This window comes from Phyllobates terribilis, unplaced genomic scaffold, assembly GCF_046119375.1.
Source record: "Phyllobates terribilis strain yellow unplaced genomic scaffold, ASM4611937v1 Scaffold_1__5_contigs__length_1240528914, whole genome shotgun sequence".
In the NCBI taxonomy this organism is placed as follows: Eukaryota; Metazoa; Chordata; class Amphibia; order Anura; family Dendrobatidae; genus Phyllobates; species Phyllobates terribilis.
In genome coordinates this window covers 1,040,408,741-1,040,430,714 of record NW_027362761.1, presented here as the reverse complement: position 1 = coordinate 1,040,430,714, position 21,974 = coordinate 1,040,408,741, and the positions used below count along the sequence as shown (strand labels likewise).

At 43.1% G+C, this 21,974-nt stretch overlaps 1 protein-coding gene across 2 annotated transcripts in view; it reads left to right on the top strand.

Moving 5' to 3' along the window:
* LOC141157621 (uncharacterized) overlaps positions 1-21,974 on the top strand; it is a 143,601-nt gene that overhangs the window by 100,094 nt on the left and 21,533 nt on the right. For both annotated transcript variants that reach the window (XM_073645117.1, XM_073645125.1), the window contains exons 12-14: positions 5,845-5,951; positions 6,248-6,353; positions 10,570-10,669. In XM_073645117.1, the coding sequence (XP_073501218.1) occupies positions 5,845-5,951; positions 6,248-6,353; positions 10,570-10,669 (313 nt within the window). The remainder of the gene's footprint in view (positions 1-5,844; positions 5,952-6,247; positions 6,354-10,569; positions 10,670-21,974) is intronic.

Sequence of the window (21,974 nt, the reverse complement as noted above, 5' to 3'; positions counted from 1 at the left end):
GCGCTTCCGGGTTGCGCGTCATAAGCCCCGCCCATCGGCGACCCCGTCACGTTATCGCGGGTCACCGATGGGTGGGCATGACAACCCAGGGTCTGCAGTAGACGCCTGTGGTTGTCATGATCTCGTCGATATGAGCGCCACCTAGTGGTCGGCGCTCATAGCACAGGACCATTTCTGCTATATGCAGGGGATCTGCTGATCCCCTGTATGTAGCAGAGACGATCAGACAACTGCTGCTTCTAGTCTCCTATGGAGACTATTGAAGCATGCAGTAAGTGAAAAAAAAATGTTTTTAAAAATATAAAAAAAATATAAAAGTTTAAATCACCCCCCTTTCGCCCCATTCAAAATAAAATACAAAAAAAAAAAAACACATACACATATTTGGTATCGCCGCGTTCAGAATTGCCCCATCTATCAATATAAAAAAAGAATTAATCTGATCGGTAAGCGGTGTAACGAGGAAAAAATTCTAAACGCCAGAATTACGTTTTTTGGTCGCCGCAAAATTGCAATAAAATGCAATAACGGGCGATCAAAACATCGGATCTATGCCAAAATGTTATCAATAAAAACGTCAGCCCGGCGCGCAAAAAATAAGCCCTCACCCAGCCCCGGATCACGAAAAATGGAGACGCTACAGGTCTCGGAAAATGGCGCTATTTTTTTTTAGTTTTTTTTACCAAATTTTGGAATTTTTTTTCACCACTTAAATATAAAATAACCTATACATGTTTGATGTCTACAAACTCGTAATGACCTGGAGAATAAGAATGGCAGGTCAGTTTTAGCATTCAGTGAACGTGGTAAAAAAAATAAACTAAAAACAACTGTGGTATTGCACTTTTTTTGCAATTTTACCGCACTTGGAATTTTTTTCCCGTTTTCCCGTACACGATATGGTAAAACTAGTAATGGCGTTGAAAAGTACAACTTGTCCCGCAAAAAATAAGCCCTCACACGGCCATATTGTCCAAAAAGTAAAGACGCTATGGCTCTGGGAACAAGGGGAGCAAAAAATGAAAAAGCAAAAACGACAAAACCCAAGGTTGCGAAGGGGTTAAACTGACTCCGACTCCACCAAAATGGATACCAACTCCGACTCCACAGCCCTGCATATTTTTGCAGTGAGACACAATGTTGCCTTGAGGATCGTGTTGCAAAATTTGAAGTTTAAATAAGTATATCTTTACTGCAGACTTGTGAGAACTGTTTTTAAAGTGATACTTTCATGGCTACCTGCAAGTCAAAAATCATATGTAATTAGACAACACAATTGTGGACAGATCTATTATGGCTTGCCCATGAAAGGTTACCTTTGGTTAACTTCTACCCAGAGGAGTAACTACAGTTTGATGGGCCTCCCTGTAAAATTTGGACCTGGACCCTCACCTGCATGTTTGTCAGTTGTATGGACCCTTCTAGCGTTCCAGATACAGTGAAGACATGTGTTAGCCCTGTCATGTGACAATGTCCCCGATCCTGGCCACTTACTGTAATAATGTGTCTGATTCTGGCCCATTCTTGTAATAATGTCCTCCATCCTGGGCCTTTTCCTGGTATAATGTTTCCATCATGTGACCGCGATCGTTACGCCCCTGTCTGCCACTATATGTTAGAAATCAGGACTAGCAAATTGTTGCTGGTCCCCTCCCACCATGAACCACATTGCAGTGGCGTGGTCTGTCTCTATAGGTCATGGCAGAACAACCTTTCTTGTGCCTACAGATTTGCTACTTATGTCATGGCCGAAAGTGTTGGCACCCTTGAAATTGTTCCAGAAAATGAAATATTTCTCTCAGAAAATTATTGCAATTACACGTTTTGTTATACACATGTTTATTTCCTTTATGTGTATTGGAACAACACAAAAAAAAAGAGAAAAAAGGCAAATTGGACATAATTTCACACAAAACCCCCAAAATGGGCCTGACAAAATTGTTGGCACTCTCAATGTAATATTTGGTTGCACACCCTTTGGAATAAATAACTGCAATAAATTGCTTCCTATAACTATCAACAAGCTTCTTACACCCACAACTGGAATTTTGGACCATTCTTTTTTTGCAAACTGCTCCACATAAACGTGTACAACAAAACATGTGGTATTGCAATTATTTTCTGGAAGAAATACTTCAATTTCTGGAACAATTTCAAGGGTGCCAACACTCTCGGACATTCACTTCCAAAATAGAGAAATTGTACAATTAACCAATCTTTGAAATACAAAGGAATTTCTCTCTGTCAAACCCCTTAGGTGCCATGGTCGCTCATGACCGCAGCGTCTAAGGCTTTAAACTACCATGATTTGAGAATTTGGTTGTCAATCATAGCGGGGCTCCTGTGGTGATCGTGTAGGCACAGCTTTTGTTTCCACAATATCATTAGGACATACTATTTTGTACAATACTGCTGGAGGAGTTTAACTCATTTTTTTTTCAAAAAATCGTTGATTTATCAAAGTAAGACGAGATGCTAAAAAACTGGTTGTTTAGAATTAGAAAAATATAACTGCTTTCTTCTAAAAACCGCATCACTCCTGCCTATAGTTTTTGACTGATTTTGAAGTTCACCTCCAATGAAGTAAACAGAATTAAACTGCAATACTGTACTCAACCTGTGAACTGGTGTGGTGCTGTTTCTAAAAAAAAAAAAATAAATAAAAATAAATAAAGCAGCCATGTTTTTCTGATACTGAATAACCCCTCAAATGAGTGATTTTTATCCAAAAAACATATTTTTGTATATCTTTCTATGTTATCTGTAAGTTCTGGACTAAAGGAATTAGATGAATAATAGATTATGAATTAAAGTAAAATAAAAAAAAGTAATCTCCGACAAACATGACAATTTTGACAGAATTGGCAAACTATCTTATGTACATGGTGCCAAAAATGTTGGGGGAAAGAAAGATTGGACATGTCGAATTTCATCACTCCATCCTTTTGTACACAGAGGAGAGCAGCTATAGGATGAGTATAGGCGCTTTTGCAGAAAAGAAGCAGAAGACACTCCAAATCTTAGATAACAGAAGAAAGAGTAGTAGACGAGACACAAAATGTACAACGAGGCCTAAGGTCTCCTGTGTGCAGTGACGTAGCTAGAGTCCGTCGGGCTCGGTGCAAAATTTGGTCCCCCCCCTTGCATGTTGGTCAGATCCTATAAGGCTATAAGGACATAAGAATTTCACCCCTCCTCCATCATGTAGTAATGTTCCCCATCTTGGGCTCCTTTCTGTTACATATGTCCCCCATCCCATTGTGTGTATGTATATAATATATATATATACACTGCTCAAAAAAATAAAGAGAACACTTAAACAACAGAATATAACTCCAAGTAAATTAAACTTCTGTGAAATCAAACTGTCCACTTAGGAAGCAACACTAATTGACAATCAATTTCACATGCTGTTGTGCAAATGGAATAGACAATAGATGGAAATTATTGGCAATTATCAAGACACACTCAATAAAGGAGTGGTTCTGCAGGTGGAGACCACAGACCACATCTCAGTACCAATGTTTTCTAACTCATGTTTTGGTCACTTTTGAATGTTGGTTGTGCTTTCACACTCGTGGTAGCATGAGACGGACTCTACAACCCACAGAAGTTGCTCAGGTAGTGCAGCTCATCCAGGATGGCACATCAATGCGAGCTGTGGCAAGAAGGTTTGCTGTGTCTGTCAGCGTAGTGTCCAGAGGCTGGAGGTGCTACCAGGAGACAGGCTAGTATACCAGGAGATGTGGAGGGGGCCGTAGGAGGGCAACAATCCAGCAGCAGGTCCGCTACCTCCGCCTTTTTGCAAGGAGGAACAGGAAGAGCTCTGCAAGAGCCCTGCAAAATGACCTCCAGCAGGCCACAAATGTGCATGTGTCTGCACAAACAATTAGAAACCGACTCCATGAGGGTGGTATGAGAGCCCAACTTCCACAGATGGGGGTTGTGCTCACAGACCAACACCGTGCAGGACACTTGGCATTTGCCACAGAACACCAGGATTGGCAAAGTCGCCACTGGCGCCCTGTGCTCTTCACAGATGAAAGCAGGTTCACACTGAGCACATGTGACAGACGTGACAGAGTCTGGAGACGCAATGGAGAGCGATCTGCTGCCTGCAACATCCTTCAGCATGACCGGTTTGGCAGTTGGTCAGTAATAGTATGGGGTGGCATTTCTTTGGAGAGCCACACAGCCCTCCATGTGCTCACCAGTGGTAGCCTGACTTCCATTAGGTACCGAGATGAGATCCTCAGACCCCTTGTGAGACCATATGCTGGTGCGGTTGGCCCTTGGTTCCTCCTAATGCAAGACAATGCCAGACCTCATGTGGCTGGAGTGTGTCAGCAGTTCCTGCAAGATGAAGGCATTGAAGCTATGGACTGGCCCGCCCGTTGCCCAGACCTGAATTCGATTGCGCACATCTGGGACATCATGTCTCGCTCCATCCACCAACGTCGCGTTGCACCACAGACTGTCCAGGAGTTGGCGGATGCTTTAGTCCAGGTCTGGGAGGAGATCCCACAGGAGACCATCCGCAACCTCATCAGGAGCATGCCCAGGCATTGTAGGGAGGTCATACAGGCACATGGAGGCCACACACAATACTGATCCTCATTTTGACTTGTTTTAAGGACATTACATCAAAGTTGGATCAGCCTGTAGTGTGTTTTTCCACTTTAATTTTGGGGGTGACTCCAAATCCAGGCCTCCATTGGTTAATAAATTTGATTTCCATTGATGATTTTTGTGTGATTTTGTTGTCAGCACATTCAACTTTGTACAGAACAATATATTCAATGAGAATATTTCATTCATTCAGATCTAGGATGTGTTATTTGAGTGTTCCCTTTATTTTTTTGAGAAGTGTATATACAGATACAGATATATTATTATATAATATGTCCCCCATCCTAGTATATATGTCCTCCATTCTACCATTGTTCTTTAATGCACAGAAAAAAAATAATTATTCTACTCCCCTTCCCTCCGCTCCCGCGCCATGTGGCGTCTTCTGAAGACCGCAGCTGACTTGAGCGTGCAAGCGACAGGAGCGCATGCCCTTAGTCACATGCACTCCGACGTCAGCTGCTGTCTTCTGATTGGCCGGCAGTGCACAGACTCGGCGGGTCTCTGTGTCACAATACACTTCAGCTGAATGTGCGTCCGAGGACACACATTCAGTTGAAGTTTGCTCTGTCGTCGGCAGGCTCCTCACCCGCATGGGCCCCGCACGGTCTCGATCTCTGCAACTGCGATTGTTACACCCCTGCTTATAACCAAGTCTTTTGAAGACTTCTTCAGGAGTACAACACTTAAGCGAAAAAGTATAGTAAAGAGTATAGGCATTATCGCTAAGCTAAGAAATCCTCATATACTCATCTCTCAAACTCCCATGACACTGAAGGTACAATTTTCTCTGCCAGTCTTTAGCTAGTCTGCAGTGGTGTGCTACTAACTATAGATGATCATGGCAGCCAATCACTTCCTAACTGCAGCCTAGTAAACAAAGCCTAAAAGTTGAGTATGAATCATTTCACAATGTTTGGACTCTAAACAAAAAGCATCCATACATTTCTGCCACATCCATAAGGGGCCCTCTTGAATAAAATGTACATTGACTATATAGTGCATTGTACATATACTACATGTATATGTTTGGTAACACAAAAGAAAACACTATATAGAAATAAAATTTGATAAAAAAAATTGTTCCATATACAAGTAAAATATTTCGCAAATTTTGGTAAAATTAAAAATTTGCCTTTATAATTTTAATAACTGTTCTGTTATAAATTTTACGACTCGGATTTTGATTGTATAAACTTTAATACCTGTAACCAGGTATGTGCAACGTATCTTGATGGATATAGAGCTACAGCTGTATGTGCTGTCGGGGGACCAAGGTCAGCAGAAAAAGGAAGACGCACAGCGGAGAGCATTCTGAGACGGTAAGAGAACTCTTCTCATTTGCATGTTTCTTAAAATGCATATTATACTTTTCCCTTTTTATGGCAGATATAATTGTACGCTACAACTTTTATTGGCTTTCTGCAAACAGATTTTGGACTTGAATTATAAAGGTGTCCTTGGTATCATATACTGCTTGTTTAAATGATTCCTATTTTGATCTTGCAGCACCTGGATACATAGGCCACCTTTGGCTACATAGGCCAGACAAGCAGACTTTCCTAAAAGGTTGACTGTGATTATTATTGCTACTTTTCTGCTTCATTCTTCTTTTTAGAACTCGAGAAATGTTTACACAGCTTGGTTTGGAGGATTATAGTTCAGTGCATTTGCAGATCATCGGTGCTGAAGATGTGTATGGGCCAAACGCCAGAGGCAAGGATGTAAGAATTTCCAGTTTGTGTGTGCATACTGTAAATTAGTTTTCTGGGGATAGTAGCAGTTCTTCAATCCAAGATTAACAGGGCTTTATAAATGCCAGATTATCAAATGTTTTGGCATACTAGATTTTTCACTGTAAAGGCGTCAAGTACATAATTTTCTGCTCCCCTGTGAGTACTGCCAGGTGCTTCCATTTGAATAGACGAAAAACGTTATTCAGTTGTTCTCTCAACTTAGCCATTCACTTGAATAAGGAAAACAGAGTCTATAAAATGAATTCTTTAACTTTTGACCTACCTTCTGGCACTGTCCATCTTTATAGCTGGAAGCAATACCCTTTTTATAGACATTTTATGGATATTAATACGGAATCACCTGATGGCATGCTCAATGAGAAGCAGAACTTGACGAGAACATGAGAACGCTGCCTAAACTATAAGGATCGAGCAACTTCATGAAGATGGCTAAAACAATCCTAACATACTGTAGAATGTGCTTCTATCGTTTTGTCTGTAATTGGTGGAGTCTTGAAGGGAAAATTACTTTTTTTCTTTTAGATAAGGTTTATGTTTTAATTTTTATATATATATATATGTATATATATATATATATATATATATATATATATATATATATATATATATATATATATATATATATATATATACACACTGTGTTCCAAATTATTATGCAAATAATATTTTCTCAGATTTTCCTAAATTACCTATATGAATTGCAGTCATTGTAATTTTCCAGTCAAATGACTATTAGAGTACAATTGAAAGGTTTTTGTACAAACTGCCTATGATAACAGTATATTTTTAAAAAAATAAAAAACTCAAACTGCACTCAAAATGCATGTTCCAAATTATTATGCACAGCAGAGTTTTCAACCTTTTCATTGACGCTCCTTTTGATGATGCTCCAGAGGTTCTCAATGGGGTTGAGGTCAGGGGAGCATGGGGGCCTCACCATAAGTTTGTCCCCTTTTATGCCCACAGCAGCCAGAGATGCAGATGTGTTATGTGCAGCATGAGACGGGGCATTATCATGCATGAAATGATCTCGATGGTCCAGATGGATGGAGTGGAGGATGGCTGGTTGATGGACACCCCATGCGAACACGGCTACGGCGCCAACAAGGAGGAGGTGGAGTAATGTTTTGGGCTGGAATCATGGGGAGAGAGATTGTCGGCCCTTTTAGGATCTCTGAAGGGGTAAAGATGAACTCCATAATGTATGTTGAGTTTCTCAAACAGCACTTCCTGCCATGGTTCAAGAAGAAGAACCGTGCATTCCGCAGCAAGATCATTTTCATGCATGATAATGCCCCGTCTCATGCTGCACATAACACATCTGCATCTCTGGCTGATATGGGCATAAAAGGGGACAAACTTATGGCGTGGCACCCATGCTCCCCTGACCTCAACCCCATTGAGAACCTCTGGAGCATCATCAAAAGGAGTGTCTATGATGGCGGGGGGCAGTTCACATCTAAGCAACAGCTCTGGGAGGGTATTCTGTCCTCATGCAAAACAATTGAAGCAGAAACCATCCAAAACCTGACAAATTCAATGGACGAGAGAGTTCAGAAGCTCCTTTCGAACAAGGGGTCCTATGTGAAAATGTTACATCACCTAGAATAAAGTTTTGAGTTGAAAACTGTTTGATTTCAGTTTGTAATAACCTGCTAATGCTTAGAATTTCAAAAATGACCATTTTTTTGTTCTTTATTGAAATGAAAAGGTTGAAAACTCTGCTGTGCATAATAATTAGGAACATGCATTTTGAGTGCAGTTTGAGTTTTTTATTTTTTTAAAAATATACTGTTATCATAGGCAGTTTGTACAAAAACCTTTCAATTGTACTCTAATAGTTATTTGACTGGAAAATTACAATGACTGCAATTCATATAGGTAATTTGGGGAAATCTGAGAAAATATTATTTGCATAATAATTTGGAACACAGTGTATATATGTATATATATATATATATATATATATATATATATATATATCTATATCAAGATCATTATTAAAAAAATAAAATGGGTAATCTTTCAATTTGCACATTGGCCACTGGGGCTTATTTGGACTCGTACTTCTGATAAGAAGCCTTGCTGAAAACACAAGTAGTGGCAGGATTACAATGACAGGTAACACCTCTATACACTGCTGATGACACAGGATCCACCAATCACAATATGCAATGTCACAGCTGACCTTCTCCCCTTCCCTTTACAATGACCTTAGCACACTCTGCTTAAATGCTTCTGTGTAAAAGATAGGGTTGGATCTGTTCATTGTGTCTAATGTATATGTTGATTTTCTGAAACAAGAAGCCTAAAGCAGCCCCGGTGGCCAGTGTGAAAACTGCATGATTCCTATATTGTATTTTTAACAGTTTGTGATATGGAAATTAAAGGGAATCTGTCACCCCCTGGGACCTATCAGACCTCTAATATGGGCATACAGGTGAAGGAAATGTGAATCTATACATACCTGTATGGCCCATATTAGAGGTTTGCTTGCTTTGAGAATACATTTTTATTAAATTAGTTTTGACAAGCTTCGCATCCGGGGGACTTGAAGAAATCCCCGCCTGTTAGCTTCATTTCCATATCCCCACTCTCCGTCACAGGGCCTTGTGACGTGCAGTTCCCGGTCGGATCCCGCGCCTGCACAATTGACCCTGTACGGACAGCGCTCTTCTTCCTGTAGTCTGTGTAGCCTTGTAGAGCAGTAAACTTGTGCGCAGGCGCCGGTGAGTCACTCTGCCTTCTCGGTGCCTGCGCAGAAGTTTACTGCTCTACAAGGCTACACAGACTGCAGAAAGAAGAGCGCTGTCCGTACAGGGTCAATTGTGCAGGCGCGGGATCCGACCAGGAACTGCACGTCACAGGGGAGGTGGGGAATATGGAAATTAAGTTAATAGGCGGGAATTTCTTCACGTCGCCCGGACGCGAAGCTTGTCAAAACTAATTTAATAAAAACGTATTCTCAAAGCAAGCAAACCTCTAATATGAGGCATACAGGTAGGTATAGATTCACATTTCTATCACCTGTATGCCCATATTAGAGGTCTGAAAAGTCCCAGGGGGTGACAGATTCGCTTTAAAGTAGTAAACTAAAAAAGTTGTAAAAATTATAAAAAAAATAAATGTGAAAAAACGAATTTAAGCATAGCTAATTTTCTGATAACCGTTTCCCTTTAAATTGGCTATCTCTTCTAACTTACGTTAAAGTAGTTGGCCACTGTATTTTTTATCTTTTTGACAGCTGTGGTGGGGAAATGATTTTGTACCTTTTACGAACATAAAAGTATTACAGGTTCTGCTCCTGCAGTTCTTGGTACAGATTTCCTCACCGACTGCACAGATCTCCTATTCTCTAAATCACTGCTGGTAAAAGAGCGTGTGACCTGACTTGTCTTTCAGCCTCCTTCAATTGAAAAGCAGCTTTTCCATATGAGGTGGTGTTCAATTAGAGGAGGTTTATGGACAGGTCTGGTCACATGCTCTTCCATCAAAAGCCATTTTATGGACCGCGATATTGTGCAGTCTGTGAAGAGAACTGCACTTACAAGCGCAAGAGGAGATATTCTGACTCCATAGCTAGGCTTAGGCTACAAGTGTAGGGCGCTTGAGACACCATTTGTGGGCTGCCTCAGTATAAACCAGTACTTGTACATAGATATATCATCAAATAGCTTAAACTCGACTGTAGGAGGCATGTATGAAGATTCCACAAGATTTATTTTCCAGCTGAATTCTTGTAGCTATACATATATACATACAGCAGGTAAAAAAGACTTTTCAGGACCAGGGTTGCAAACACATGAGCTTCTAAGATGGCTGATAGACAGTGAATGAGGAAGAAGGGAGGTGTTACTGACATCAGAAAGAGACAGGGAGAGAGAAAGGACAAACTTCTAAGAGAGCAAATCTTATTGCGTAGCAACAAAACCGCACCTTATAACAACACAATGATAATACAATACTGTCTGTATGATTCCCAAATCATGGGACAGTACAGGAGAATCTGTAATATTAATAATAAAAGCTACAAAATTGTGACTCTATCACATCTGATAAAATAAAGTGGCCAAACCTTTTCAATTTTGGGTAATATATTTATATTAGCAATTACATGATCTGCTGTGTAAAATATGAGACTCATTCTTTTCTGTGCTTTTAGTAATACTCTGACACATTTCAGCTTGCTCGGGAAGCGGTCATTTGGCTTGGTGTTCATCACAAACAGAAAAAAGCTCTCGAAATCTTTGCACGGGAGATTGCACCTGCAGGCACTGGAATGGGTAAATGTATTACTGCTATTCATGTTATCTAATTAAACTGGTTGTCCCATTTAATAAATTTGTTTTTCCAATAGGCTCCATTAGTAGTATAGTAGATAGTAAAGTACAGTTTTGTTATTTACTACTATTTGAGGTCATAGGAATTTTTTTTTCTGAAAGGGGATAACTCTTTTAATATGGTTGAAAAGTGTAAAACACAAAACCGAATTCTACATTTGACTGTGCACTGATTTGAGGGTGCATTGAGGGTACCCATACATGTCGTAATTTGAATATTTCGACAAAAAACACTTAGTTTTATTCCAAATTATTGTGGTTTTGCAGACTGGTTTTTGGGAATGTCACTTGTACAAGTAATACACAAATGCCCCAGTTAAGACCGTAAGTGTTCACACCGGTCTTCCTAAGGGGGTGTGCTGGAGTCAGAGGCTTCTGGTTCATTAAAAGCCTTGCGCCTGCGTATGAATTGGGAGCATCTGACATGTGGTGTACACCTCTGTGCACGTTGCCACTAATCTTATTCCAGTCCCCGACATTTCTGACATAAGGTACACCACAGCTCGTCATGAATTAGACTAGCTGTGGCATCGCACCCTAGGTCTATCCATTTTGGCTAAACTGGAGTGAAAATTCACAAAACCTTTTGGCACAACTCCGTGTGATTTTAGCGTAATCGCTTTGATGAAACGGGGCCTTAGTTTTAACAAAACATTGCATCACAAAACTGCAACAATTCATTGTAAAACAGTTTGCAGTTTTTGCTGTGCAGTTCTTGACAACTCAGCACAAATTGCCTTGAGTATGGCCATCGTGATCTCCAGGGCTGGGGAGTCGGTAAGCCAAAGCTCCCACTCAGACTCCTCAATTTCCCTGACTCCCGACTACGAATCCACAGCACTGCCTCACTACTGAGCATGTACATAAAGTTCACCACAGATTCATCTCAACTAAAAGCCTAAATCTTTAGATCAGAAATAGAACAGACATTTATAGGACATTTCATAACTTTCCCAAATTCTTATGGAAAAATTTACAGCACATCCTGCATTATTCTACTGTACACAATTTATTATACACTGCTCAAAAAATAAAGGGAACACTTAAACAACAGAATATAACTCCAAGTAAATCAAACTTCTGTGAAATCAAACTGTCCACTTAGGAAGCAACACTGATTGACAATCAATTTCACATGCTGTTGTGCAAATGGAATAGACAATAGATGGAAATTATTGGCAATTATCAAGACACACTCAATAAAGGAGTGGTTCTGCAGGTGGGGACCACAAACCACATCTCAGTACCAATGCTTTCTGGCTGATGTTTTGGTCACTTTTGAATGTTGGTTGTGCTCTCACACTTGTGGTAGCATGAGACAGATTCTACCACCCGCAGAAGTTGCTCAGGTAGTGCAGCTCATCCAGGATGGCACATCAATGCGAGCTGTGGCAAGAAGGTTTGCTGTGTCTGTCAGCGTAGTGTCCAGAGGCTGGAGGCTCTGCCAGGAGACAGGCCAGTACACCAGGAGACGTGGAGGGGGGCGTAGGAGGGCAACAACCCAGCAGCAGGACCAATACCTCCGCCTTTGTGCAAGGAGGAACAGGAGGAGCACTGCCAGTGCCCTGCAAAATGACCTCCAGCTGGCCACAAATGTGCATGTGTCTGCACAAGCGGTTAGAAACCGACTCCATGAGGGTGGTATGAGGGCCTGACATCCACAGATAGAGGTTGTGCTCACAGCCCAACACCGTGCAGGACGCTTGCCATTTGCCACAGAACACCAGGATTGGCAAAGTCGCCACTGGCACCCTGTGCTCTCCATAGATGAAAGCAGGTTCACACTGAGCACATGTGACAGATGTGACAGAGTCTGGAGACGCCGTGGAAAGCGATCTGCTGCCTGCAACATCTTTCAGCATGACCGGTTTGGCAGTGGTTCAGTAATGGTGTGGGGTGGCATTTCTTTGGAGGGCCGCACAGCCCTCCATGTGCTTGCCAGAGGTAGCCTGACTGCCATTAGGTACCGATATCAGATCCTGAAACCCCTTGTGAGACCATATGCTGGTGCGGTTGGCCCTGGGTTCCTCCTAATGCAGGACAATGCCAGACCTCATGTGGCTGGAGTGTGTCAGCAGTTCCTGCAAGATGAAGGCATTGAAGCTATGGACTGGCCTGCCCGTTCCCCAGACCTGAATCCGATTGAGCACATATGGGACATCATGTCTCGCTCCATCCACCAACGTCACGTTGCACCACAGACTGTCCAGGAGTTGGCGAATGCTTTAGTCCAGGTCTGGGAGAAGATCCCACAGGAGACCATCTGCAACCTCATCAGGAGCTTGCCCAGGCGTTGTAGGGAGGTCATACAGGCACATGAAGGCCACACACAATACCGAGACTCATTTTGACTTGTTTTAAGGACATTACATCAAAGTTGGAGCAGCCTGTAGTGTGTTTTTCCACTTTAATTTTGGGGGTGACTCCAAATCCAGGCCTCCATTGGTTAATACATTTGATTTCCATTGATGATTTTTGTGTGATTTTGTTGTTAGCACATTCAACTTTGTACAGAACAAAGTATTCAATGAGAATATTTCATTCATTCCGATCTAGGATGTGTTATTTCAGTGTTCCCTTTATTTTTTTGAGCAGTGTATATTTTAGGAGTCGGTTCAATTTATACTGATTCCGACTCCACCGAAATGGACACCAATTTCAACTCCACGACTTGGACTCCGACTCCACAGCCCTGATGATCGCATCTAATTAAAAATGAGTAGATGGATATTTTTGGTTGATTCTAGAGTCATAGCCGCTAAACAGTTTCTCTGTTTCTCTGAATGAGGGAGTACTCTCTGATGCTGCAACATGCAGTAGTTACTTTGTAAAAGAGCAGTGTTGGCTGAAGGTGTTTCACACTGTGTGGATGATTTGTTTTATGGCAGTACTATATATTGATGTCTAAAAATGTATATGCTGCTGTCAACTACCAATCAAGCACTTTAGCAATTTGCATAAGAAAGTTGTCAGAACAGCCTTTGCAACAACAGAGAGCAGTCTTTCTTTACCGTCAGTGAATGCAGTGCTAAATTGTGGTCACAATCATGATTGCTAAACTCCTTTTCATTTTTTTTTCTGTGCAATAAAATGAGAAATCCCAGATGGTCCAAAACCTTTACACACTTAATTTCTGCCCTTTTTATAGACCATTTCCCAATGTCGCACCCTTTAAATGCCATCAACATAATGCCCTTGATATACAGAGAGTCCAAAATTAAAGAGGATGCTCCATAATCACTGAAAGATTAAAACCATATTTGGCTGGTTTTATTTCTTTGTATCTCTTACTTTCTGCACTTTATTACAAATTCATTATTATCTGTAAATATAATTAACAATAATATTTTGGAACGTGACCTTTTAAAGTATGATAGTCCTGGACTGTGAAGATACCGAGATGGATGTGTTTTTGTACTTAAAGCTTTATTTACACAAGAGAGTTCAATCAATGGTCAAATGCTTTAAATTAACACGATGAATGTCCCTGTCATTTCTCATTTACATAAAGTCATGCTCTTGATTTCAGCTAATCTACCACCTAAATTCCACCAAGCATGTTAGAGTTTATGGTCAGAGAATAAATTCAGGGCATTCAATATTTTTTTTTATCCTTTACAGTTAGAATGTTGAGGTTCACAGGGTGCATAAAAGTAGAGCCCTCAGTTCCATTTTATAGATGCATCTAAGACAGACCTGGGCAAATCGAGGCCCCCGGCCCACATCTTGCCCTCTGCCTTTTCCTGTCCGGCCTTCAGACAGAAACAGCTGAAGGGCTGAAACAGTGGCCCATAGGCCACACCATGCCCTCTCCTGCCCGCCGTCCATCCGCCGCTGCCCATTGTCAACGTTATCTGCATCCTCAGGATGCGGACAGCAGTGAATACATTGGTGGAGGACGGGACCGCCGGCTCCATCTTCCACCAATCGGCGTTTGAGATAGCTGACACAATGGCATCACTTCATCACGCTGCTTCTGAGACTCCGTGCACGTGAGACAGGAGAAGAGCGCTGACGGAACGGGAGCTAGGTGAGTATGTGTTGTTTGTTTTTCATGTGTATGGGATATTTGTATGTATATTGAAGGCTATGTGGGGCTCACACTATATATATGGAGGCTATGTGGGGCTCACACTATATATATGGAGGCTATGTGGGGCTCACACTGTATATGGAGGCTATGTGGGGCTCATGCTGTATATATGGAGGCTATGTGGGGCTCACGCTGTGTATATGTGGAGGCTATGTGGGGCTCACGCTGTGTATATGTGGAGGCTATGTGGGGCCCACGCTGTATATTAGGAGGCTATGTGGGGCACACGCTGTATATTAGGAGGCTATGTGGGGCACACACTATATTAGGAGGCTATGTGGGGAACACGCTGTATATTAGGAGGCTATGTGGGGCACACGCTGTATATTAGGAGGCTATGTGGGGCATACGCTGTATATATGGAGGCTATGTGGGGCACACGCCGTATATTAGGAGGCTATGTGGGGCACACACTGTATATTAGGAGGCTATGTGGGGCACATTCTGTATATTAGGAGGCTATGTGAGGCTCACGCTGTGTATATGTGGAGGCTATGTGGGGCTCACGCTGTATAGAGGCTATGAGGGGCACACGCTGTATATTAGGAGGCTATGTGGGGCACACGCTATATATATGGAGGCTATGTGGGGCTCATGCTGTGTATATATGGAGGCTATGTGCGGCTCACACTGTATATATGGAGGCTATGTGGGGCTCACGCTGTGTATATATGGAGGCTATGTGGGGCTCACGCTGTATATTAGGAGGCTATGTGGGGCTCACGCTGTGTATATGTGGAGGCTATGTGGGGGCTCACGCTGTATATATGGAGGTTATGAGGGGCACACGCTGTATATTAGGAGGCTATGTGGGGCACACGCTGTATATTAGGAGGCTATGTGGGGCTCACGCTGTATATTAGGAGGCTATGTGGGGCACACGCTGTATATTAGGAGGCTATGTGGGGCTCACGCTGTATATTAGGAGGCTATGTGGGGCTCACGCTGTATATTAGGAGGCTATGTGGGGCACACGCTGTATATTAGGAGGCTATGTGGGGCTCACGCTGTATTTTAGGAGGCTATGTGGGGCTCACACTGTATATATGGAGGCTATGTGGGGCTCACGCTGTGTATATGTGGAGGCTATGTGGGGCTCACGCTGTGTATATGTGGAGGCTATGTGGGGCCCACGCTGTATATTAGGAGGCTATGTGGGGCACACGCTGTATATTAGGAGGCTATGTGGGGCACACACTATATTAGGAGGCTATGTGGGGAACACGCTGTATATTAGGAGGCTATGTGGGGCACACGCTGTATATTAGGAGGCTATGTGGGGCATACGCTGTATATATGGAGGCTATGTGGGGCACACGCTGTATATATGGAGGCTATGTGGGGCACACGCTGTATATTAGGAGGCTATATGGGACACACACTGTATATTAGGAGGCTATGTGGGGCACACGCTGTATATTAGGAGACTATTTGGGGCCTCATGCTGTATATTAGGAGGCAATGTGGGGCATACGCTGTATGTAGGGAGGCTGTGTGGAGCCACATGCTGTATATGGGTGGCTGTGTGGGGACTCACGGTATATAGGGGGGATATATGCAAGCTCATACGGTATGTAGGGAGATGTCAGCATACTTAATTTTGCTCATTATTAAAGGGGTATTCCCATCTCCAAGATCCTATCCCAAAATGTAGTAAGTGTAATAATAATATTAGCAAATACCTCCAATTAGAAATGTAGTATCGTTTTTCTGATTTCCTCATGTGTAGGCATTGCAGGACCTTATGAATTCATTGTTACAACCACTAGCAACTAGCTAACAGTCACTATATCTGTGATCGCAACCATGGATACCTAAGGTCCTGCAATGCCTGTGTAACATCCCTGCCGGTGTGCTTGCATGGTGCACCACCTCCCACCATGCAAGACCGCAATCTTACCTGTCAGTCCATGCTGCACTCTTTGCTCCAGTACCTGCTCTGTCCATGTCTCTTGTCTGATAGCTTAGGGCGTCGGCGCGGCTTTCTGCTTGTTTCTTATAGCTACTGTGTGCACAGTCCTATTGGTTCCCCAGCCTATTGCTGTGAGTCACTGGATACTTAAACCCCCTCCACCCTGTAGGAGGGGCCTGAGCAACACTTTCTTACAGTCTGTGTTCTGTGCAACTGTTTGTTGCCAGGTCCTGTCCTGACTCTGTTTCCGCCACCCTGGGGGCCGAGTACCCAGGGCCGCTACCTGTATCTCTGACTTCTAGTCTGTTCTTCCACCCTGGGGGCTGTATACCCAGGCCTGTTACCTGTCTGTTCTGCCACCCTGGGGGCTGTATACCCAGGTCTGTTTCCGCCACCCTGGGGGCTGAGTTCCCAGGCTCTTTTCTGTATCTTGTGTCTGTTTCAGTTCCTGTCTGAACAGTGTTCTAGCCTGTTTCTTGGTTGTTTCCATGTTTGTACCTCCCCTTTTCCTGCAGTGTCTGAACCTGCACCTAACTCCAACTCGTTGTCTCTGTACTTCTGTTTGTGAGTTTTGTGTCCACTCGCTACTTCATTGTAAGTACCTTGTGTGTATCTGGTTATGCTCATTCTGTTTCCCTACCTCCGTATTTACCTCCTGTGTTCTAGCTATCTTCCTGTATCTTCCAGTCTGTTCCATGTGAACAGAGCCCTGTCCTGTCTGCCTTCACCTTCTGCTCTGTTTGCTCACCGCCCGGCGGTTCCGCTCTGCTCTGCTTGTTTACTGCACCTGCGGTTCCGCTCTGCTCTGCTTGTTTACCGCACCTGCGGTTCCACTCTGCTCTGCTTGTTTACCTCATCTGCGGTTCCGCTCCGCTCCGCTTGTTTACCGCTCCGGCGGTTCCGCTCTGCTCCGCTTGTTTACCGCTCGGGCGGTTCCGCTCTGCTCTGCTTGTTTACCGCACCTGCGGTTCCGCTCTGCTCTGCTTGTTCACCGCACCTGCGGTTTTGCTCCGCGCTGCTTGTTCACCGCACCTGCGGTTTTGCTCCGCTTTGCTTGTTCACCGCTCCGGCGGTTCCGCTCTGCTCCGCTTGTTTACCGCACCTGCGGTTCCGCTCTGCTCTGCTTGTTTACCGCACCTGCGGTTCCGCTCTGCTCTGCTTGTTTACCGAACATGCGGTTCCGCTCTGCTCTGCTTGTTTACCGCACCTGCGGTTCCGCTCTGCTCTGCTTGTTTACCGAACATGCGGTTCTGCTCTGCTCTGCTTGTTTACCGCACCTGCAGTTCCGCTCTTCTCTGCTTGTTCACCGCTCCGGCGGTTCCGCACTGCTCCGTTTGTTCTCCGCACCTGCAGTTTTGCTCCGCTCTACTTGTTCACCGCACCTGCGGTTTTGCTCTGCTAGTCCACCGCACCTACGGCTCTGTTCCTGTATCCCAGTATGTACTGGTCCCTATCCAGCCTGCGTTCATACCTGCCAGTATCTGCCTGTCTGCATTCCAACCGTGCCTGTCAGCACCCGCCTGCCTTCATACCAGCCGTGCCTGCTAGTACCCTCCTGCCTTCATACCAGCCGTGCCTGCCAGTGCCCACCTGTCTGCATACCAGCTAACCTGCCTGTTCCTGCAGCTGTGACCGAGGTCTGACCTGGAGTAGCACCTGGTCCCTCTGCTCGGATCCTCCCTGGTTCACGGAGTCGACTGAGCCGCCATGTGACCTTGGTCGGATCGGGTTGATACTTAGTTACGCCCCTCCAGGCACTCCTCGGTTCATGGTACAGTGGGATCACTAATCATGCTCATGCCAGTCAGTCCGGGCGTGAGCGTAACAGCCTGCACATGAGGAAAGAGACAGTGAATCAGGAAAACTATACTGCATTTCTAATTGTAGGTATATGAAAATATTATTACATCTACTTCATATTGGGATAGGATCTTGGAGATGGGAATACCCCTTTAAGTGATATAATTATAATTAGTACATTAATATTGAACAGAATTAATTTCAGCCTTTTGGTTTGGCCCTCCACAACAGTCACAGTTTTTCATGTGGCCCCTCGGGAAAATTAATTGCCCACCCCTGATCTAAGGGGTTTTATGGCTTTGTGCAGAGTTTCACCTATGATGCCAGTGATTACAGCAAGAGTAAATTCCCATTGCCTGTGCTTAATGGGATTTTCTAATGTTCTGTCTTCAGGCGCTCCCCACTCCTCTGCCGTGCGACTTCCTACTTGCTGGAGGTGGGGTGCTTATTCTGATTTCATAACTAGGCTGTTTGTGTAGGGCTCTTTAGACTCCATTTCTATGGATGTCTCTATGTGCCACTACTCACACTAAGAGATTTTGTCAGATAGCTCGACTCAACTGCAGGAAGCACATATGAAGATTCCAGAAGAAGGTTTGTTTTCAAGCTGAAATCTTGTAGTTATGCATAAATACAGTGGGTATAAAAGATTATTTGGAACCAGAGATGCATGACATGAGCCTCATACTCAGAATGATGAAGAAGGGAGGGGTCATAGGCATCAAAACTAGGTAGGCAGACAGGGAGAGAGGGAGGACAAACTTCTAAAAGGCAAACCTTCTTGCATAGTAACACAACAGATACAATACAATAATGTTTGATTCCCAAGTTGTGGGGCATGACCTCTCCTGAATGATTGACACTTCGGACCTGCAGCATGGCTGCTCAGCTGGACCAAGCTGTGAGCTCTATTATGCAATAACAGAAGCTGCTTTTCCTCTGCAGTATCGCAGTGAAGTCCAGTATCAGTTGGCTCCAGCAATATGGGTAGCTTTGCAGCAGGACTTGGAAGAGAAGTAGAAAAGAGCTTGCAAGCACTGTGCTCCTTGCATAGGAGACTGGCCTCTGCTGCATTAAAGTAGCTCGGTGGTACTGAAGCTGGCCAAATCCAGTGACCTGGCTGGCTTCAGAGCACAAATTGTAAACTCTAAAGCAAAAAGCTTGCTAGCATGTGCTATCCCCTTAGGAAACTGACCACCTCTGATATACCACAGTGGTGACTCGTAACCTATGCAATAATAACTAAACAATAAGATTAAAAATCCCTCCATTCTTGAGAACTGAGAGGATTTTTAATAAATTGCATATTTGCTTGTTTTTACATTGCAATTTTACCCATTCAAAAACTGGAGAATAAAGGAGTTATCCAGGACTATTTTTTTTTTGCAAATGGAGCTATGAGCTGACTGTCAAGTAGTTGCTAACTACCTGCCTGTTCGGCCTGGCAGTCATGGACCGCTCTTGCCGACGATTTTGCTGCTTCATTCGACCGAACGCCAACAAAGAAGCTCTTCCTCTTCCGGGCTGCTCTGTCAACTGATCGTGACTGCTGACCTCATGCTGATTGACAGCTGGTTCTCCACAGTAAGGCTATGTTCACATATCATGGTTTTTTCAGCGTTTTTTGCTGCAGATTTTTACGCAGATTTTCAGCTGCCTTTTGCAGTACCAGCAAAGTCTATGAGAAACCAGAATTTTTCTGTTCACACATCATGTTTTTTTTTGTTGCGTATTTTGTGCCTTGCAGGCTTTTTTGGAAAATAGTGCATGTCACTTCTTTCAGCGTTTTTTCAGCGTTTTTCACCCATTGGAAGTAATGGGTAGTGAAAAAACCATGATGTGTGAACATAGCTATCTGGTCTTGCTGCATTTTTAGTGAAATAAGCAAGTAGAGCAGTATGTGAAACTCATTTATTTTTGTGATTTTACCATCTTGTCTTGGTCACTGAGATGGTTGTTTGTATTAGGAGAGTTTAATTAAAAGTGTAAACATTAGCTGAGCTACATGAGAGATTGAACAATATCTGTGGCCCAGGGAAGTGTGAAATTGAACAATGCCTATGCAACTGAATGGCAGACCCCATAGTGTGAAAGTGAATAGTGTCATATAAACTCAATGCATTGCCAGTGTCTAAACTATTCTTTAACAATTCACCTCCCTCACTATGCCAAAACCAGAATGAGATTTTTTTTTTCACTCAACTTTATATACATGCATAAAGAGACAAAAGGACAGTGAAAAAAATGCCCCAAAAAACGCAGCAAAACCTGCTTTTTTGACGCAGCTTCTTCCCTGCCAAAGATCAAGTTTTGCTGCTGATTTGTGACACCAAAAAAGCTATGATGTGTGAACATACCCTTAGGCAGCAGGCAGTCTGCTATCAATCCGTATAACATCGACACACCCCATCAACAGAGCAGAAGAGAATATATTGCTCTGACGTAATGTCACCGGTGGTTCATGACCACTCTGAGCCTGCAGACATGAGCGACGGCCATAACAGGCAAGTAGTTAGCAACCACCTGCCCGTAAAGTGTTAGGTCCATGAGGAAAAATTAACATAGTCCCGGATAACCCCTTTTAACATACTTTTTGAGTTGTATTGTTTGGACAGGAAAGGGTTAAATGCTGTTATATTCAGTTACTGTTCTACTTTCTGATATAAAACAGACACAAACCTTCTCAAAGGGTATCATACCAAATAATCAAATCCTTTCTCGAAAATGGAAGCTCCAAGATCTGCTTTTCGTTTTCTTAGTCTAGTTTTATGGTTGCGTCGCCCTGCTGTAGCTCCGAAGCCTTTAAAGCTTCAGAGCTGTGTCAGAGCGGCAAATTATTCTTATAAAGCATTTAGATTTATTTCTTGCTATGAAAAGATCAAAGAACTTCGAAAATAATAAAAAGGTGTGTGTTTTGTTTTGTTTTTTTGTTCTTTTTTTTGCATTGAAATTGGTTGATTTACCTTTTTATGTTATCGAAATTGTAAAAAACTATCTGCAAGCCTTCACAGTGTATATAGTGTGTATGAGCAAGTGACCTGCAATTCACATTGCGATGACCCCCATTTGACTCCACAATGGCAGCTGGTTAGTGTAGTTTGAGATTTCAAAGTGCTCCGTTATTTATAAATATTATGACTGATAACAAGTACATAGCAAGTTAAAGACACTTTGCAAAAGAAGTCATAAGTTTAACGGTTTGACCTACTCCCTGTTTGACCCCACTCATACAGATAATAGCTCGCAATGTCAAGACCTTTCCTAAGCAACAAGGGCAATGGCTTGGTGACAGCGTATTTCCCTATACATGTCATCAAAACAACACTGCTGATGGAAAGAGATATGGATCCGTTCTAACTTGAGACCCTCACTTTCCCACAGTTCGGTAGTAACATTATAATATGTGATAAGGATGTGAAATATGGAGCAACCACTTTCATTGT